This window comes from Lepeophtheirus salmonis, chromosome 12 (genome assembly GCF_016086655.4).
Source record: "Lepeophtheirus salmonis chromosome 12, UVic_Lsal_1.4, whole genome shotgun sequence".
Taxonomy (NCBI): domain Eukaryota; kingdom Metazoa; phylum Arthropoda; class Copepoda; order Siphonostomatoida; family Caligidae; genus Lepeophtheirus; species Lepeophtheirus salmonis.
The window spans coordinates 12,905,908-12,925,759 of record NC_052142.2 but is presented as its reverse complement, the minus strand read 5'-3'; the positions used below and the strand labels follow the sequence as shown (position 1 = coordinate 12,925,759).

General features: G+C 32.4%; 1 protein-coding gene across 7 annotated transcripts in view; it reads right to left on the bottom strand.

The window, feature by feature from the left end:
• LOC121126727 (nuclear receptor subfamily 2 group E member 1) overlaps positions 1-18,550 on the bottom strand; it is a 54,981-nt gene extending 36,431 nt beyond the window's left edge. The window contains exons 1-3 of one of the 7 annotated variants that reach the window (XM_040722059.2): positions 697-10,240; positions 249-639; positions 71-180 (exon numbers count right to left, since the gene is read on the bottom strand). In XM_040722059.2, the coding sequence (XP_040577993.1) occupies positions 71-180; positions 249-335 (197 nt within the window). In that variant the 5' untranslated portion in view covers positions 336-639; positions 697-10,240. Of the gene's footprint in view, positions 1-70; positions 640-696; positions 10,241-18,022; positions 18,190-18,373 lie in introns of those variants that run through there. The other 6 variants (XM_040722054.2, XM_040722055.2, XM_040722058.2 and 3 more) reach the window with 6 other exon arrangements.
• Between the last annotated feature and the right edge of the window lie 1,302 nt (positions 18,551-19,852).

The window sequence follows — 19,852 nt, the reverse complement described above, 5'->3', positions numbered from 1 at the left end:
TGCAGTATAGAAAAATTATTTTTGAGATGAATATGAACCTCAATAAATTACAACTGAAAATAGAATTTACCTTAAGAAATGCTCTTTCCTTTTTGAGATTATCAGATCGGAGATCATTGTAGAAAAGATCTGAAATAAAATTAATTGAGAGTGTTGGAAGTCGAAGAGGTTTGAATCTGGCTGGAAAGCAAATTTGTCGACACTTTAAGAACCCCATTTTGTCTCCAGCTGAAAAGTGGCTTACTTACAAAGTCTGTACAGGTACACTTGAAGTGTCTTCTATTAGAATCCAAAGTCGTGGTGTCTTTTCTGTAATGTAGAGGAAGATACCACATCTCACATTTTATATTACTCTCCTGGCAGTTTTTAACGTCATTGCAAAGGAGACGGAATCATCTTTTGGAGGTAAAATTCTGAGGGATGACTTTTTTGCTCTGACGTCCCAAAAAATGATCGCCAATAATTCATTAAGGATTATTGACTGTTCTTTAGGTAATTCATGTTTTTATTTTGTTTAAGTTGTACGGAAATAAATGGTAATATAAAAAAATGTATTTATTAAAAATGCGTGCACTCTCATTGTATATAGTTTTCCTTGAATGAGTGTAGCGAGTAGCAACAAAAAGATTCCTTTTATTCCTGTCGAAGAATTATAATTAAATTCTATTTATTTAAACATAATTGAATACTGTTTACTATCTATTTCACATTTAATGATATAGTTCAAACCTGTGAGTAAAGTGCACTGATTTGAACATCAAGCCGTTGAAGTGTTTCAATTGTATCCACAATTCCTCTCTACTTCAAATTATAATAAGCTTTCATTTTTTTTTTTTTTTTTTGCTCGAAAGAGGAAAATTCACATAAGAAAAGAAAATGGACTGAAGTATAATAGTAATAGAAAAGAATAAGATATGTTTGCAAAATGAGTACGTAAGCACTTGAGTCAATTTACTTTTATGAGGGAACACTTCTCATGAGGTCTTCTGAAAAAAAAAAAAAAAAAAAAAAAAGGAAAACAGAAATTGTTCCATGTTCTAATATCCGTCACATTGCCAGGGAGTTAAACATTAACAAAAATACGGCAAGCCACATTGAAAGGCATACCATAGGCTGCAAAGTTAGAGCATGTACCAATGTTCAAGTCTGGTTGCTCAACAAAGCAAGAAAAGACTTCAGACATGCAATAAAGTTCTCAATAAACTGAAAAGTGGTCGAAGTTGTGTTTTGGTGTTCTCTAATAAAAAATATTTACTCTTAATGCAGTGTCAAACTCAAGAAGCACAACATACATAGTCTAGACACCTGATGATGTGGTGGCAACCATTGGTTATGTTAAAAAGACAAAAAATATCGCTTTTGCCATGATGTTGGGTGTTGTGGGTTCGGACATGAATATGTTTCCGCCATTTAGGAAATAGGGGACTATTGACTATATGATGTACAAGATCTTACTAGCCAACAAGGTCTTTCCTGCCTTTAGCTGAGCCTATAAGATTGTAAATTGGCATTGAACTCAAGATGAGGCTTGTGGGATAGGTTCTTTTTACATAATTAGCAAAGGCTTGAAATAAAGTGCACCTCAGCTCCCTCAGACAATAACTGATGGTATCCATTTCCTTTTCAAATCATGCAGTTATATATGTGATGCGTCTAAGAATAAACCACAAACTGTAGAGATTTAGTTATATTTTTTATGCCTCCTTCCCAAATTGTTGACCCCGATGGACTTCATTTATACATGAAAGGTCATGCAGAAGTACATCATGAAAAATTAGAATCCAAAGTATTTTGGTAAAAAGAGCATTGGCCATCTAATTCAATAAACCTGAATTCCATGGAGCCTTGAAGGCCTCTGTAACCATAGAGTGGAACTGCATGCCCAAGACAATTTCTTAGCCTAGGTTTCTCCCATTTGATTTTAAACACCAAAGTAAATACATATTATAATGATGTAAGTCATCTTGTAAATTAAATTTTATGAAAATTAAGTTGAAATTAACTTTGTTGAAAAGAAGCTATGACAGTGTTTCTCAAACTTTTGTTGCCTAGATAACCCAAAAGACAAATAAAAATTTATTCACAGGCTTTTTTTAATTAAACCAATTATTTGGATTATTATAAGCTATTTCAAATAATGTATCCTTTTCAAAAATCATACGGGACACTTGAACTTGCCTCAAGATACATTTTTTGGGAACCACTGTCCATTAGCATGAAATATTGTTTGACTTCCATACGGAAATGTGAATTCTACCAATATAATAATAAATGTTATTAAAAGTAAATCGATTATTTGGCAAATTTGTCATTAGATCTTAGCAGGCACGAATTTTCCCTTCGAAATTTATACATACATTCGTTTGATAATGTATAATAATTCAAATTATTTATTATCGTTTTCAGGTTACAAAATATTTTACAAGAGTAATGTTAGCATACAGGCTAATTCATATAAGCGTATTCCCTGATGGTTTTTAGACATCTGTTCCATGAATATCCTAACATATCCTTGGCAATTGAAAAGAGAAGAAAATGAACTGCACAACTTATAGACTAAGATGAGTATGTAATTCATGCATTCTCAATCACTTTCTACAAAATTAAAAAAATTGTTATACTAAATTATGGATAAATGAGACAAGTAATTAAAATGGCTTTAGAGCAACTCATCAGAAGAAACAAATGCCAAATTTTGTTGGTAGAGATAGACAAACAAGAGTATACGAGTACATGATATCAAGTTGTACAATATATAATAACATAATGAAAACTTCCAGCACCCTCATCTTCTAAATCGACATGATCTTTTCCAAAAAAAAATGTTTATTCGCGAAATTATTTGAGCATCCCTATAGAACCGTTTTGGGTTCATGTTGATTACTTTTAACTAAGGAAAGGAAATACTTCATTCAAGAATAAGTCCTTTACAAAGAACCTAACAAAATAGTCTAGATTGTTCTATTGTACTAATGAAGTACTGTGTGAAAGGGATAGTCGTATAGTTTGCAAGACTGTAATTTAAACTTTATTAGCTGGAACCGAAAAAAGATTTGGGCACCTTTTTAATGATAATATCCACTTGATTTTGAAAAAGAAATACTTTTGTTAATTAATCAAATATTTAATAGTTAAAACATTTGATTATTCATTTTTTTATATTTTAAATATAATTTTAGATCATTTTTTTTTATTCCTTCTTGTACCTTATTTCTCTTGATTTCTTAGTATAAATTGTCTATCAAAATTTTATGAATGTAATTTCAATTGTAAAGAGTTTTTAAATTCAAATGTACCTACACAATGGAAAAAATGGGTCCCGTTTATTTTTAATTGAGTGGGAGTACAATCATACAATTAGTATCTGAGCGGGAAATCGCTTGAAATTTTTTTTAGTGTGCATCTTGTACAACGAACTTAAATCTAACACTCAACCTATCACTTTAAAATTAAATTAACCTAGTTAAATACTTTTCTTATTGATCAGGATATTTTTTAAATTTTTTTTGTGAACTGTTCTAACTTGTACAAGCAAATTGTAACTTGTCTAAGCAAATTCTACATTTTTAACTTGTCGAAGCAGATTGTTCAAGATGAATAACTTTAAATAAAGGATTTACAGTACTTGGGATGAGGATAATCAAAATAGTTGAATATTCCATGGACGATCGAAACATTAATGGTACCATTTTTGACTATTTTAACACAAATCACTGGAGTATAAGCATTCTGTATGTATCAATGAAAGAATATGAAATTGTTGGAATCTGGATCCTCACATATCCAATCATGCATAGGATCAAGAATATGAATGATTCCTGCACATAGTTTTCCCGCCAACAAAAGAGCGGGGTTTTCTATTGTTCTTCTTACAGGTGGATTTTTCCCTACTCGCTTCGCGTGGAGGTTTTTTCCCTTTGTTGCCCCTACCTCACGTAGGAGGGTTTTTTTACATATATGCTTTTGAAAGGAAACTGCATTTCCACTTATTATTATGTTGAGTACTTGAAATATGCATCTTCAACTATACACACGTCCGTTGTTATTATTCCGCGGTACATATTATATTAGTAAGTTATTACAGTCCACTTATTATCAATCCTTGAGGTATTTGAGAGAGGCCTAAAATCCTCACATGGTCCTTCGAACAACTTTGAACCATATTTAAAAAGCTTCTCAGGTAACTCAAGGAATTTTTTCTTATATTATTTTTAAAATTTTGAGGTCCTTTGAAAAAACTCATTGGAAAATCTTTTGGAGGCTTCGTGCTGTTTTACAAACAGACCCGGTTTCAGCTCACCTCATAGGTTAATCCTGGGAGTGAGATCCTTCTCCTAAAGATTTCTCACTTAAAAATAGTGAAACACAACTATAATCTTTTGAGAATACTCATTGGAAAATCTTGTGGAGGCTTTGTGTTGTTTTACGAAAAGTACGCGGTTTCGGCTCACCTCATAGGTAAATCCTGGCTGTGAGATCCTTCTCCTAAAGAATTCTTGCTTAAAAATAGTGAGACACACATACAATCCTTTGTGAAAACTCATTTGACGATGGAGGCTTCGTGCTGTTTTACGAAACACACGCAGTTTTGGCTCACCTCATAGGTATATCCTGGCTGTGAGATCCTTCTCCTAAAATAATTCTTACAATAAAATAGCAAGTCACATTTATTGATTATTCCTGATAAAAGCTCCATACTCTTAGTGTAAATAAAAAGCACTGAAACCTCGAGTTTGGCGGATATAGGAATAAAATAAAGTTGATAATTGTGGACAGTTACTGATCTTGATCATTAACTAATAAAATATCTAAATTCTTTAGTAAAAGTATGCAGGAAGAGAATATCCATTCAACTCCTATCATGAAGAAAATTATCAATAATCCGGAATTACCGGAAGAGGAGATTGTGATCCTTAAAGAACTCGAATTCCTTCACTCATTGTGGAAAGAACATTTCTTGGAAAATGATCCACAAGAAGAAGAAGAGATAAGAGAGGCCAAAATCAAAGCAGAACTTGCCCTGGCAAAGACTAAGATAGCTCAGCGATGGCATACAGAGAAAATCTTCACTCAAGATTAAAAAAGGGGGGAGACAATTTATTTTTCAGTTACAACGTACTCTGAAGAAACTCCTCTTAAAGAATAATGAAGACATCAGTGCTGATGTCGAAGCTAGATTGACTAAGAAGCTAATCTCTAAATGGGAGTCTTCTCTTTCAAGAAAATTAGAAACTTCGTTCCTGGAAGCGACAATTCAGTGGTATAAACCATTAGAAGATCCGCTATCTCAAAATTATTTTGAATTCAATGAAGAAATTGACTCATTAATTTCCAAAATTGAATTTGAAATTTCAAAAAGGCCGGGAATCGAAAACAAATTGCAACAAAAATCAAGAAAGCGCAAATTCTACTGTAACATTTATCCCTCATAAAAAGAGCATTGTGCAGTTCAACGTACGAAGCTTAATCAATAAGTTCAAAGGAGATCCTGAAGACGAAAATGTCCTTCTACAATTCTGTTATTGGAAAACTGCTGGGAAAATCTTGTTATAGATATGAAAGAAATGCCGGGTTTCACGGAAGCCATACTATTCCAGAAATTAAAGGAATGTCTAGAAGAACCAGCACTGTCATTAGTGTCTGTGTTTGCATCTCGCTCTCCGTCGGCATACCGTGAGGCCATGAAATTCCTCACGGAATCGTATGAGGACCCAATAAAACTGGCAAACTCATACCTTTTAAAAGCAACAGATCCTAATCAAGATGAAGCTACAATGACCAATACTATCTTAAAATCTTCCCAAGCCTTACAAGTACTAAAAGGAGACCTCATAAATCAAAAAATCGATTTGTATGAATTCGCACTTATGCATGCGTTCTTAGGGACCATGTCCCCTAAAATGAAGGCAGATTGGGAAGGTCATAAATACAAGTGTAAACAAGATTACCTCCATGAATTGGAAAGAAAGAATAAGTCGGAGGAATATATGGAAGCTTGGACTGCTGGGAGAGTAGAAAATCTTAGCTCTTTCAGTTCATGGTTAAAGCTTTACAAAGTACGAATTCCGAACTCAAAAGCGGAGGATTCTCCATAAACAGCAACTAGTACATTTAGTGTATCAAAAAAAGCAAACACTTGTTTATTGTGCATTGATGATCATTTAACATCAAGATGCCCAAAAGCCTTAGGGATGTCTTTCCTAACCCTGAAGGAATTGTGTGGCTCTAGAGGCATTTGTGTCCGATGTCTGAAAACCTCATTCAAAGATCACTCATGCTTAATTCAATGTAGATGGTGTCAAGGATCGTTTTGTCAGTCCAACCATTCTCCGTTGACATGCTCTAAGAATAAATTTCGCACTAAGCCTTTGCAGCTTAAGTCAACGAATAGGAAAAACATCCCATTTAAGGCCTTCAAAAGACAAGCAATAAGTAAAGAAAATGACTTTGCGAAAATAGCCAAGATAATGGGAGAACAAATAAGCCAATCTATTACATCTATGATGAATCCTAAAAGCACAAGAAAACCAAATAATAAAAACAAATAGGTTGATTGGAAAAAAGAGAATATGTTAAAAAATACAAAACGCCAAGATGTTAAGGATAATTTAAATAACAGTTTAACTATATGTAAAGATAATTGTATAAGACATATAACAGAAAAATATTATTCTAGTAAAGATCTTGTGTTTAATTCTTTTTCCTCTAATCAAACCCATAGTGTTAACACTATTAAATATAGAGGTATATCTGGTACAGTCTTGTGTTATATAATTAATCCATACGATGAAAAAATTCACAAAGTAAGAGCATTATTAGATTCTGGCTCAAATACAACACTCATTCAAAGAGGAGTTGCTGAAAAATTGAATCTCGATGGTAATCCCATCATTTTAAATATGAATGTAGCAAGTGGTCAAAAAAAAGAATTAGAAGTAGTATTCTATATAATGAGTATTGATTGCACGTGTGTGTCAAAAGAAATAACAGCAACAACTATTAAAGCTATTGGTGATCCATTGCAACCTATACTCATCAACCCAAATAATCATAAATCACTTGAAAGGAATCACATTTACAGAAAGATATCATATAAAAGTACATAGACCATTTCCTCTCCTTGTAGCAGAACCCTTTTATTCACAACTGATGGAAACGAATCAAAGAGTTTCTCCGGAGATATCGATTCCATCAGCAAAGAAACACAATTAGGGTGGGTGATGAGAGGAGCAAGGGTTAGAGAATCAATATCAAAAATAAATATAAAGTATTCTCACGACTCAGATCTTAATAATTATGAAATAAATTCAATTCATTTGAATAATTATGAATGTTTCGATTTTAATAAATTTTGGTCAGGAGAAAATGTGGGAATAAGTGCACATGAGCCTGACGATAAGTCAATGTCAGCTATGGAGTTCCAAGCAGAGGAACACATACGAGACACAGATATATATAGCGAAATTCAAAAGTGTTGGTACGTCGAACTGCCATGGAGAAACAAAGATCCAAAAGGCAGAGAAATGACGAATAACTTCAATAGGGTGGAGAAAGGCTCTAACTACAGTTAAAAAAGAACATCTTCCCTTAGTAGATGAAGCTTATAAAGATTTTATTATAAATGGATATGCAGAGAAGATTCCTACGGAATCTCTGCAACATACAAATCCCCCAACCTATGTGCTTAGTAGTCGTCCGGTGCATAAACTTGATAGGTCTACAACAAAGTGTAGAATTGTAATTAATGCATCAATGCCTGATCAGAAAAATAAAAAAACGAACCCTAAATAAACTATTATTATCAGGACTTAATATGCTACCTCAAATCACTGAGTTAATACTACACTCAAAATTGTATAAGTATATTGCTACGATAGATATAACTAAAATGTTTTTATCTATACGATTAAAGAATAAATCAGACATGGATATGTTAAGATTTATCTGGAGTGACTCAGATAAATCTCCTCCTCAAATGTTTCGATTTACAAGAATCCCATTTGGATGTGTATGCAGTCCATTTATCGCAAGCTATTGTCTTAAAGAAACAGCTAAGAAATGGATTAAAATATATCTAAAAGCTGTAAACATAATATTAACAAAAACATACATGGACGACATCCTCATTGGGGCTGATTCGGAGCAAGATGTAATTAACCTAATACAAGAAATCCTCTTAATTATTGATAATGGAGGATTCAAAGGTCATAAAATTACAGCCAATAGTATAAATATATTAAATACTATTGACAAAGGAAAAGTAGACTCCTCAGAGGTCGTATCCATATTAGGTCTTAAACTCCATCAAAGAACAAATGAATATAAATTTGATCTAAATAACAAATTCAAACAATTTGATCGCAATACAACAAAGATTACTCGTAGAGACATAGTATCTCTAGCGAGACAAGTATTCGATACTCAAGGTTATGTTTCACCTTTCATTATAAAATTAAAACAAACAATACCGATGCTATGGCACAATAAGACCACTTGGGATGAGAACCTATTAACAAAGACAATATAAAATGATGACAGGAAACTCATCCCAGATCCAGTCGCTCAAGAAGCTGTACAGCTCTTTGAAGATTGGATCGAACAAATACCATAACTCAAAGAGCTCACGTTCCCAATAGAGTTTATTGCCATATTCGGATATGCGAGTAAAAAAGGGATAGGAGTTGCAGCTTATATAGTATCGAAGTCTGTTACAAATACTTTAACATCCCAACTAGCAGTCTCTAAGACATCCATAATGGCCAAAAATCTGCGAAAAGGTGCAAAAATGGAAGATACATTCACTATTGCGAGGGCATAATTAATAGCACTATTAATGGTTGTTAGAGTCGGTCTTTATTTCCTAAATACTTATAAAGGAACAATCACAAGTAAAAATGTCCTTTATTTTAGTGATTGTTTATTAAATCTACAACGAATACAGAGAAGTAAGGGCCATTGTAAAGTGTGGGAAGAACGACGCGTTATAAAAATTCTTGACAATGTTGAGCAGTCGTCGGTTCACTTCTGTCCTGGAATTTTAAATCCAGCAGACTTACCAAGTAGAGGTCTCTCTCTAGATGAGCTTAAGGAAAAGGAAAGTCCTTGGTTCAAAGGATTATACTTTCTCCTTCAATCTATTGAAAAGTGGCCTCAACAACCCTTGTCAGGTCCCTATGAAAAAGATAATAACATTATTCAAGAACATGAAATAGACATAGATATATATTTCAGTCAAATAACTGCAGAAAAGATCTAAGAAGTCGAAATGACGAGAGCAAAAATATATTCAATCAAAGTTAAGGCTGAAATACAAACAGAAGAAAAATTACAGTTCTTAGACATATTAATATCAAATTCCAATAATTGGAATAAAATTATCAATACATTAATAAGAATCAAGCGGTTAGCTTTCAAGATGAAAGAACCGAGATGGTTAAGAGTTCAAAAGCCAAATTCAAAAAATTTCATAACCGTGTCAGAAGTTGAAGGGGTGGAACTTAAATTAATCAACAGAGCTCAAGAAAAACATTTAAATAAAGAAATATATATTCTCAAAAAGGGTAGACTTGACAGTAAAAATAAATTGCCTAAAAATTCATCTCGAAGACATTTACCAGTATTCTGGGATGAGCAGGAAGAGGTGATAAGGCTGGAAAGTCATATCCATTGGGCTTCTTCCTTATCTCATGAATTCAAAAACCCAATTATAATTCCAAAAAGTCTGATTGCAGAAAGGAAAATATTATACCTACATCAATCCAGACTTCATTTAAGTCAAAAACAAACATTTAATTTGTTACGACAAAAATATTGGGTAATAGGTAATTTACCGTATGTTAAATCAGTCGTGAGGTCTTGCAAAACACCGCAATGTAGATATCTCAAATACAAGTCACCTAAAATGGCTCCGCTCCCAACTATTAGAATAGATAATCCAATGCCATGGAATAATGTGGGAGTGGACTACTTAGGTCCTCTAAATTGTGTAAATGACTGTATTAATGAGGCGTCAAGGAAAGAGTCATTTAAAAAGACAGAAATAATCAAAAAATGTACACACCCAAGTTGAAGAAAAATTTGGCTAGTGTTATTTACATGTTTCCATACTAGAGCAATTCATCTGGAAATTACTAGATCTTGTGCAACAATAGACTTCTTAGAAGTCTTTAGACGATTTGTTGGACATTGCGGAAGACCACTTAAATTTTGTTCCGACAATGCAACAAATTTTAAAAAAGCAAATGCTCACTTAAAGGAATTGTTTGCTAACGTCAAATTTGACAAGATCAAGGAAGAAAAATTTAAGGGGAGACTGTTCAATTCAATGGGAGTTCTTTAAGCCTGAAGGCCCCCGGACAAATGGGGTAACAATAAGGATGATTGGCATATTTAAAAGACAATTTAGAATTGCTGCTCAAAAAAGCAAATTAACTATGCGGCAAATTGAAATGCTAATCATAGAACTTACAAGTATAATCAATGATAGACCATTGGGATCAATAGATCAAGATCCCACGGCATCGTCAGCAATAACTCCAAATTTACTAATTCACGGTCGTCAAAAAGGACAAATAATAACTCCAAAAGAATTAGTCTTGTCAACGTTACCATATGAAGACATGTGGTTATCGAGAAAAAAATTCCTTAAAACGTTATGGACAAGGTGGAGGGAAAAATATCTGAACGAGCTTAGTATTAACAAAAAGTGGTCTACACCTTATACTAATATCCTAAATAAAGTAGATGTAGGAATTTTGAAACCAGACAAGTTTGAAAAGAACGTATGGAAACTGGCAAGAATTACACAAATAAATAAGAATAAAGACAATGTCGTCACTTCAGTAACATTGAGCTTGCCACACGACCAGAAAATATTAAGGTCTATTTGACAAATTGCATTATTAGAGGCAAGTGTTGCTGAAAGAGGGATGATGAAATCTGAATCAGCAAATGAATGTGGATATGCTGGAAGTCAGGATCAGACGTTGAAAGTCCCTGTCTTGGGTGTACAATGAGGACATGTGTGCCGATCTCCTGTGAATGACCGTCCCTGCCACAGAGATAAGTTCGCGGAAGAGGAAGTTGTCCCTGGGAAAGCAGCTACCATGTATGTGGAACCAGTTCCTATTAATTCGGATGAGTGTCCAAATAGAGATGCTTTTGGGGCTCATCCATATGAATTAAGGAAGAGAAGACGACGTATAGGAAGTTACAAAAACATGAAAAAAAGAGGATCTATAAAGCATCTCAACCCCATGCATGTTAATAAAAAAAAATACCAATAAAGTAAAGTCAGAAATAATAACATGGTAAAACTGTCGTGGGGGGCGGATAGCCTTACAACCTATCTTTCCATACCAAACCCGAGCTACGAGTACTGAAAAATGTGAAGGGAAAGTAATTTAGACATCCTAGCAAGAAAATAATCATTTAGCCGTTACAAATATATATAAAAAACATCGCCGGGACATAGTTTGACAATATCAATAAATCATATTGTTTCTAAAAATCACACTTCACTCACCTAGTGAGTCTTCCTGGGAGGACTTGCAGCCTTACAACCTGGGATTCCGTCAATTCCGGTCGAAATTGAGTAGGATATGCAGGATCACCAGAGGCAGTAAATGTTGTATTCCTTCAGAAATGCCATTTTCTGGGGGGAGGGGGTATGTTGGAATCTGGATCCCTGACATATCCAATCATGCATAGGATCAAGAATATGAATGATTCATGCACATAGTTTTCCCACCAACAAAAGAGCGGTTTTTTCTATTGTTCTTCTTACAGGTGGATTTTTCCCTCCTCGCTTCGTGTGGAGGTTTTCCCTTTGTTTCCCCTATCTCACGTAGGAGGGATTTTTACATACATGCTTTTGAAGGGAAACTGCGTTTCCCCTTATTATTATGTTGAGTGATTGAAATATACATCTTCAACTATACCCACGTCCGTTGTTATTATTCCGCGTTATATATTATATATGTAAGTTATTACAGTCCACTTATTATCAATCCTTGAGGTATTTGAGAGAGGCCTAAAATCCTCACAGAAATAAAATGAATTCTAAATAAAAGGTCTTTATTGATTGAAGATAATATAATAATCCAAATCCTATGTAATACTTTTTTTGGGTTCATAATATATAGACTTAACTGCTTTAATTGGTGTTTCTTTTAAATTAAAAAAAAAAACGAATTTGACAATAACAATTTTCTTCATTCATCTCAGGACGAATACGACCAATCACGAAAATGCAATGATCATCTTCTTGAATACAAAAAGAATCCGACTTTCCATCTCTTTGTTTAGGAATGACCTTGAAATTCTTATATCGTTTTCCATTTTGTTCAACAATAACAAAGACTCACAAATCAAAGTAATAACTATTAGGGAATTGAAAGTGAACCTATAAAGTGTACTAGATGTTTAATTATCTGTGAGGACTGTATAGCACAAATTAAGCCTTATAAATGAAATTGATAGACTTATGTGTTAAAGACAAAATGGCGGATGATAAAAGTGAGTCGACTTTTATAGTTTGACCGAAGTAAGGAGGCCCATCTTAATGACATAACAAATACATGGAAAATACTTGTATTTTACTATAAAATTACAAGGAATCTAACTCAAAATGTAAGATTTGCTACTTGTAAACTAATCCTGATACTAAAAGGGGGTTTACATCGTATTTTCATACATTTGCATGAAAAAAAAAGTGAACTATTATTGTTAGTTGCCTTTTAACTTTGAACAACTGCATCTAATAATTTATGAACTTTTTTCAATTTTCATAGGGGATATACAAAATTATCTTAATATTAGGTATAATTTTATAATAAAAAACCGTCAGTGTAACGAAGAACTCAATAATATATTAAGAATAAGTGGATATTATGTATTAAACATGATATGCTCATGTGAAAAATTAAACTTACAATAAGATCTTAATTTGTCATCAATGTTCTTATAGAGCTCAATGTAATTATGCTGCTAACAGAGCCGTAGCTGATGCATCGAATAAACCACTGTTGCCTTTTGATTTATATTATTTCCTCCATATTGAGTGTTTGAGTCTTGTTGAAAGAGGAACTAGACACAATAGGCCTCAGCTTTCATCCAAGGTATCACTTAACCGGACAGGAGTTCACAGTACCTGTCGGCACCCACCCTCTTATTTTGCTCAAAGAAGACGGAATGCATGATTATACCGTTGCTTCCAATGACCTCAAGGGTTATGATGCTGGATGGTAACTTGGTTTTAAAGACGTGGAGGACATTAGTTCATTCTATGACCAACCCTCGATCATTCTGGATGTTGTGTGATCTGTAGAGAGTCCATTGTTTCTTATACTAATAAGAGATGAATCGGTTACCATGGGACTTCAAATAGTTTAGCAATTTTCTTCCGTGGGCAGCCCGGTTGGCCTTATTTTGTCTGTAAGGATATGATTTTTGCAGTCGGGTATGACTTCATCCTCAGGTCAGTGTTTATTGCCCTGGACTGTTGAACGACTAACTTGGTACTTTATGGCTTGATCGTTAATTGGAGTCCCATGAAATCCCTTCACGCACATTTCAGGCTTACGAGGAATCAGGAAGTGCGTTTTTATCACTCCGGGTTTTTCTCTTATATACCCCCTCACCCTTCAAGTGATCTTAGATGTCATAGACTGTTCTCTTGCATACTCAAGCATCTTCTTGATGTACGTTAGGCTGTATCCTGAGCAAGTCAAGTCAATGAGGTTGTTCCATCGTTGATCCTTCATCGTAAATACTTTTTTTGAATTCAAAGTTACACAACGAACTTAAATCTAATACTCAAGCTATCACTTTAAAATTAAATTAGCCTAGTTAAATACTTTCCTTATTGATCAGTATGCAGTTAATGATATACCTGAACGACTCTGTATATAAAGGACACTTAAGGGCTTAAATCGACGAAATAATTTTGTTATGGTATACATTCAAGAGTTTGCATGAAGTACCCTATGAAAATTCCTCTGTTTCTCGTTGGCTTTTTAATTTGACTATTCTTGCTCTCTTAGCTGATCTAATGAAACGTCATGAGCATTATTCTTTCTCTCCTCCAAACAATCTTCAAATTGTTAGCGTTACCCAAGATCAATAGAAATACAAGGTTAGACCATCATGTAATTGGGCTTGCTAGAATTTTCAATCTGACTTATTGTACCGACGGCTGCGCAAAACAGGCAGATTTTGATAAAACACAGAACCACTCATAGTCTATTACGTCACTATTGCTAGAATTTTCCATTTAATGTATCGTACCAACTGCTGGCAAGAAAAACAGATTTTGAAAAAACACGCAACCACACATTTACTATGGCGCCAATATTAAAAGCGTGGTGGAAGTCAAAAATCAGTCGAACACGCGTATTGGTATAACCTTGTATTTTTATTAAACTTGGGGGTAGCATGTTTATTTTCGGTTTCTTTTTTTTAACATGGCCGTTCTACACTAGATTTTCATCATTAATGATGACCCTTCTTTGATGCACTTATCTGGTCTACTTTTATAATCTTATTAATTTTATATTATATATTTTACAAACACACACATACTAGTTTAGATAAATTAGAGTTTTACCTGTTGTTTCTTTCTTACTTATTTTTTACTATTTTACCTAGGAAACTTTGAAGTTTAAAATGTAATAATGTATTAAATTATTGTTGCTACGTCGAAATGAAGTAAAAACACTTAATGAGATGGGAAAAAATATATTTTTATATATACACAATTATATTAAATATAATGTAGCTACACTTGTTTACAACAGCTACTTTTAAACTGACAGATACAATTATATTCAACAGCTATAATATTACCATTGAACTATTCATTTATTTAAGTAATGGAATTACAAAAATAATTTTAAGGATTATTATTATAACTCATTTCTTTAAATTGTTAATGTTTAAATTTTAGGTTATGCTTTTCACAGATTGATCAGTCCTTGGAAATAACCAAATTTTTAAAATTTTGATTGTCAAATTACATAGGATAGTATTCCATGCATACATATGATATACTTATGGAGTAAATTTTGATGTACAAAAGATATTCTCGAAAGCAAGATAAATGTGATTTGAACAATGACCCACATTAAGTAAAATAAAAATGGTGAAATTATAGTAAGTGCTTCAGAAAAAAATGGAAGTTGAGAGTGCTCCTATTATATTGGAAGGAACCCAATATTTTCTTTATATCTATCAACAAATTACAGGTTGTAATATCACTAATGCACTAATGTATATGTACTAATCCTGCATCTCCTTTAAGGTCCTATTTAAATTGAACAAATATAGAAAAAAAACTGAATTGATTTTTCCCGAAACTTGTATAATGAAATTTATTCTCAAATCTTTTAAGAAATTGACAAAGATATAGATAGTGATGAAAATAGCGAAGAGCTACCATCTAATGATTTACGTCTTTACAAAATCAATATCTGTGCAGAAGAAGGGTTAATTTATGTTGCTGGGTATGTGGCCTAATCATTATATCGCAAATTTACCACTTTCAGGAGTAATACTTCCAGCATCCAAGTTCCTCTAAGTATATGGTGTCAAACATTGTCAAGAGGAGGACTGCTACAACCATTATATTTTCTTTAATAACTTTGCAAAGCAATGTAGAAATATTTTATTAAGTTGAATGGGATTTCATTTTATACTGAACCATATGTGATGGTTCGACTCATCAACATAGTTCTAGAAATTATCGAAAGGAACCATATGAAGTAATAAAACATTTTATTTGCACTCGTACTAAAGTATCTTAAAATTCTCAACAAAAGAAAAATAGGCAATAATGTACGAAAAAACTACTCATTTCATAAACTGAAAATAGAAATGGGAGTAGCATTTTTGTCTTATTATTGTAAAATTATATTTTTATATTATTTTTAATATATAATTATTTAAGTCTAAGCAATAAACTTTCGAAAAGTGAATGCCTGTCCTGTAGCTAAGTCTAAAATCTTGTCCAGGAATTTTTTACGAGTTCTTCTTTGGCATTTAACACAACTGTAAGACTATTCTTCTGTCGAATCCATCCACAAGTAGTCTGTCTGGAAACTGTTTGAATGCTGATAACATCATAATAATATAAAATCCTGTTAATTGTAAGCAGGTAGACTGGAGGGCCATTTTTTTAAATAAATACAATTAAATAGTCCTCCAATTAAAGAGGTACATGATTATACTGATATTTTACTTCATTTAAGAAAGCCGTGATCAGCTTTATTAAAGATGAAAAGAACACAATCATTTAATAGGCATACCATTGACAACACCATAACATATAATTTAGACAAGAATTAATTTTTTATATTTTAATTAATAAAAAAAGTTATAGGAGGCCTATTTAAAAAGTTATAAAGAAATAAAAATTACTAAATACATAAATACTCTTTGACTTCACTATATAAAGGTCTAAAATTTGTCAGCAAAGTGTAATGGTATAACCTTGTATTTCTATTTACCTTTTTGTAGACCATATACATAATGTATATTTCTTTCTGGAGGAGCTATGTGACACACAATGAGTTCAATATACTAATTTATCCCGAGCACGTTGGCACTGAGCTACGCCTCTTGATGGAATTTCCTTTGAATTATATTTACATACTCTTTTATTCTTAATTTCAGAACAATTTTAATATGGACTACATAATAATCATTTAGATATTATTTATAGAAAAAGTAGAACAAAGGAAGAATAGGTTATTTTTTTGTTAATAGAGAACGGCACCTGAAACCTTAAATTATAAATTTTGAAATATTTGATAATTATAAAATGAACACGAACCAAATAATATACACCGGGTCGTGCATTGAAATCTGAACACTTACTAATTCATTAGGTGACTGAAATAAATTGATATTGCGGTATATTAAAGCATAATTAATAAGTTACAAAAAGAAAAAAAAAACCTGAGCGCTCTAGTTTACGTACAAGTAAAAAAAAAACAGTTGAACATGATTGATGAATTTCCAATTGCACATTCTAAGCAGTTAGGGGTCTTCAAGAACACCGTTTACGCCGTCAGCAAGTCAAAAACAATTTAGAGGAGGAGAACTCTTTCAAACCAGCCAAACTGGACCTGGAGGAGTTCCAGAAAACAGCCCAGGCCAATTCTAAAGTTCATGAGAGCCATACAAGAGATTTCGGGGTTTCACATCAGACTATCCAGAGAGTAAAACTAACCTTGTGAGAGTGGAGAGGCCACTTTTGACACCAGTAATGAAAGAACCCCATCTTCTTCGTTGCAAGACTCTTTTGAATGAGTTTTGAATAAATCTTTTGAGCTCTTTTTTGACACTTTTGGCCCCATACAGCCCTGATACCAACCACCTTGACTACAACTTGCAGGTGCATGTCAAAGGGAAGTCCTTCAGTATCCGTCATCTAACACCAATGCCCTCAATGTAACTGTCAGTCAGCACAGGGATGCTACGACATATAACTACATCCGCATTGGATTCAAGAGCTTCCAACCCTGCCTGGAAACCATCATTGTCATTAAGATCAGCTACAGTAATGATTAAGGGAGCTGTGAATCACATCTATTTATAATATTAATTTTGTTGAAATTCTGTTCTTAATTAATAAATTATATCTTGTTGAAGTTTAAAATTCAAAGTATTCAGATTTCAATATACTACTCGGTAGTTTTGTATAATTATATATATAAATACTATTACTTTAGTTATGGATTATAGCTACTGTCTTAACTTGATCAAGAACTGTGTCAACTTTCAGCATCGATAACAAAATAAATATTGCTTAAATTAAAATTGATAATAGTGCATCAACAATGAATTGGTGCCAAAAGTTGCATATTGAATTGACCTTTGCCGAAAAAAGTTACATCTATATTGTATTTATATATATTTGAGTAATACATCAAAAAGTAAGTAACTCTCCCTCCCGTATTAATGTTTACTGAGGATCCAAATCTCTGTTGAAAATATATTTTCATGCATAATAATGAATAGTTACATAGCAATTAGTCTTCTTATGCTTCTTTTAAAAAATCCTCTACATCCATCGCAAGATGAAACGCCGTAATGGTTACCAGATGCTTTATCACCACATACCTTGCAAGATTCAGTTTTTTTCATTATTCTACTACTATTATAGTTTAAGGAATAATCCATTTTTTAAACCTGAAGAATTAAAATATAGATTATTTTTTAATACATATTGTATTAAGAAAATGTTTCTAGGACACTTTGAAGAATGGCCACTTTGTCGAAAAAAGTAAAAAATATATTTTATGAGGATTCATGCTGCAATACAATGTAATTATATACTAGAATACTCTAATGACAAACACATCTTGATACTTACGGATTCAGAGACGACCTCAAGATAGACATGTGTTGTTCAGGACTTTACCAGGTACATAGGTCTTGACGGCATTTGATCTAAACGCTTGATCCATTCACATTGTACATTCAATCTCAATCATTGATTGAATGACTTTTTCTATTTTTTAAACATATTTTCACCTTCTAATTTATTTATTGGGCTGTCGTCATTATTTTTGTTACAACGATTCTTACAGCGGTTGGAGCTAACTTTTAAAGCATTTTCATAGTGAAAAGAATTAATTATTTATCAATCAAAACTTAATCATTCCTATTCATGTCAAATAAATTAAACATTTTAGCTTTTGAAAATTGAGTAATATGATTAGGAATAATAAATATATACTAATACAGCATAAATTTTCATGAAAAATATTATGTTTTTGGCAATAAAGTTTTCGGCAAAGTGTCCAAGCATGTAAGTAAATAAACTATCTGTTGTATTAATTACATCGTAGGTCTGGAGGAAAATTATAATAAGTAGAATATTATAATTTGAGATATTGTATAATATGACAGTTTAAGATAAAAATTTCCTTTTTGATAAGTCACATCTTAAAATTTGCTCATGGATCACAATAAATGTATTTGAAAAGTGTAAATCCTTTTTTCATGTTGTTAATGTAACAATTTTAATTGCATTATTTATTTATTCAATTGTTTCAGGCTAAAGAGAATTTAAAATTTTTCATTAAAAAAAAAACATCGCTTTTTATTAACAATATAATACAGAGAGAAAAATGTTAGGAAATAACTATTGTTCCCGTAAATTTATCATCTGCCCATGATGGTTCCAATATCTATTTTTTACATCGAAAAAAAAAATCATAATTCATTAAAAAAAAGAACTTTCAATATAAGCGTTGGAAATACTAAATGACAGTTTTAATATCTTAAAACCGTCATATAAAAGAAAAGAATTACAGAATGTTCCTACATTTATATATCCTAATTTTTTTTATAAGAACCTCTTTTCTTTACTAAAAACTTGATCGCATATTACTTCCACATAACTTTATTGAATATATGCACATAATGCCATGCCATTTTTAGTTGACGGTATAATGATTGTTAACCGTATTTGTGAATTTACCCTATATATATTAATAGATCCGAATAAAGTAAACAATATTGGATAAACTCATGAAATGGGAGTTGGAGTAGTTCTTATATTTTTTTTAAACTTTCTAATAATCTTAAAAGTTTGGATTCATTTAGCTGTTTATGTTCAAAGTAATAATATTTTAGCAAGAGATAATATGAAGAACAAAAGTCCTTAATAATCGATATACATAAATAAAGTGTAATAGTATCTTTGTGAAAATAGTTATAGGAGAAGCTTTAGTTCAAATAATGTTATATACCAGACGTAGGCAACCTTTGAGACATTGAGTGGCAACCTCAACATTTCTAATCAACATGTGTGTCCCTATCAACAATAATTGTAAAAAACACAAAC